The sequence below is a fragment of the Galeopterus variegatus genome, unplaced genomic scaffold, assembly GCF_000696425.1.
Source record: "Galeopterus variegatus unplaced genomic scaffold, G_variegatus-3.0.2 Scaffold1633, whole genome shotgun sequence".
In the NCBI taxonomy this organism is placed as follows: domain Eukaryota; kingdom Metazoa; phylum Chordata; class Mammalia; order Dermoptera; family Cynocephalidae; genus Galeopterus; species Galeopterus variegatus.
The window spans coordinates 189,646-191,001 of NW_007727744.1; the positions used below are offsets into that span (position 1 = coordinate 189,646).

The following is a 1,356-nucleotide window of genomic DNA, read 5'->3' on the forward strand; positions in this document are numbered from 1 at the left end:
GGCAGTTTTCTCAAAAATCTAGATTAAAAAAAGGCAGTGAAGCAAAGGTTAAAGAGTGGTCATTTTATACGATTCCTTTATAAAATTCCAACATATTATTTCTAAGTGAAGGCTTGATAAAGATATGACAACCTTTTAGCCTATTTCTAGCACTGTTAGCTCTGTTTTATGTTCTAGATTTCACCATCATCACCTACAACCTGGAATTGTGGGCTTATTTCTTTTACACACAGAATGAATAGCTTGTTAAGCCTTTTCCATGCTCCATGATGAACCTAGAATGAAAACAGATTACCTTCTTTGGGATGAGGTAGTTGGTGAGAGCAGTGTGAATCTCATGGGAGAGGCAGAGGGGAGACAGCAGCTGGCCGCCGCACTCACTGAAGGAATTCTCCATAAACGCATCGCTTTCATCACTGCTAGATAGCTCTTCCCATTCATCATCAGAGGGATCTGGGTAGAGTGCAAACCACACTGAACTGGAATACTTAAGAAAATACCCACTGAAGCTGTCCTCTCAGCCCAGGGGGAAAGCATCTAAATGTACACTGGTAACGAACCTTCATTACAGCACATGTTGACAATTATTTCCAGAGCAGTCTGCTGAGCTGTCAGCAATGCTTTGGTCTCTCTCAGTTCCTTGTCAGTGGGCTAAAAAGAAAAAAGAAAGCAAACGACCAACTCTCAGTGTTTGAGAAAATTATTTTTGCATAAATTTCCTTAGTTAAAGCCTACTAGAAGATTTTTGCACTTGGAACAGAGCACATAGGCGGTGGGGGTGGGTAGAAGAAAAGTCATAAAGTGCTAGAAGTACAAACAAGCATTATAATTCCTCTTGGCACAGTGGAGCATGCCACTGTTAACTGGGTTTTCATCTATCTGCATGGTTATTCTCTAAGTGTTGCTTAGTTAGCTGGAGAGAAGAGATAAATATTCAGGAATTCTGAACTGAATTCACCCTGAAACTTAATCTAATGTGTTAAGAAGCAGCTCAGCCTAGTAAGATCAAAACAAGAGTTCATTTCAGACATGAGGCACTTACACACAATGAACCTCCTTTTAGTTGCTTAGATGTCTTCTCAGAAAGACTACATTTACAAATACTACTGACAAGCCCTTATATGACCAACAGAGCTTGGCTAAGGAGCAGACAGGCTTGTTTCCTGGCTTTCTTTAAAGACTACAATAAAACATTTATTTAATACTGAGGGAAGACGGAATTTTTTTCTCTGAAAATATATAAAATCGACTTAACTTCATCGATTAACATTTCTTAAAATGAGTAGTATAAACTTATATGACCTTAATTCTCAAATTGCCTATGAAAAGTGAAATAGCCACACAGATATTCCAAAA

At 38.5% G+C, this 1,356-nt stretch overlaps 1 protein-coding gene across 1 annotated transcript in view; it reads right to left on the reverse strand.

Moving 5' to 3' along the window:
* HEATR3 (HEAT repeat containing 3) overlaps positions 1-1,356 on the reverse strand; it is a 39,072-nt gene that overhangs the window by 21,674 nt on the left and 16,042 nt on the right. Inside the window, 3 exon segments of the mRNA XM_008578115.1 lie at positions 4-18; positions 296-453; positions 561-651. Coding sequence (XP_008576337.1) covers positions 4-18; positions 296-453; positions 561-651 — 264 coding nt within the window.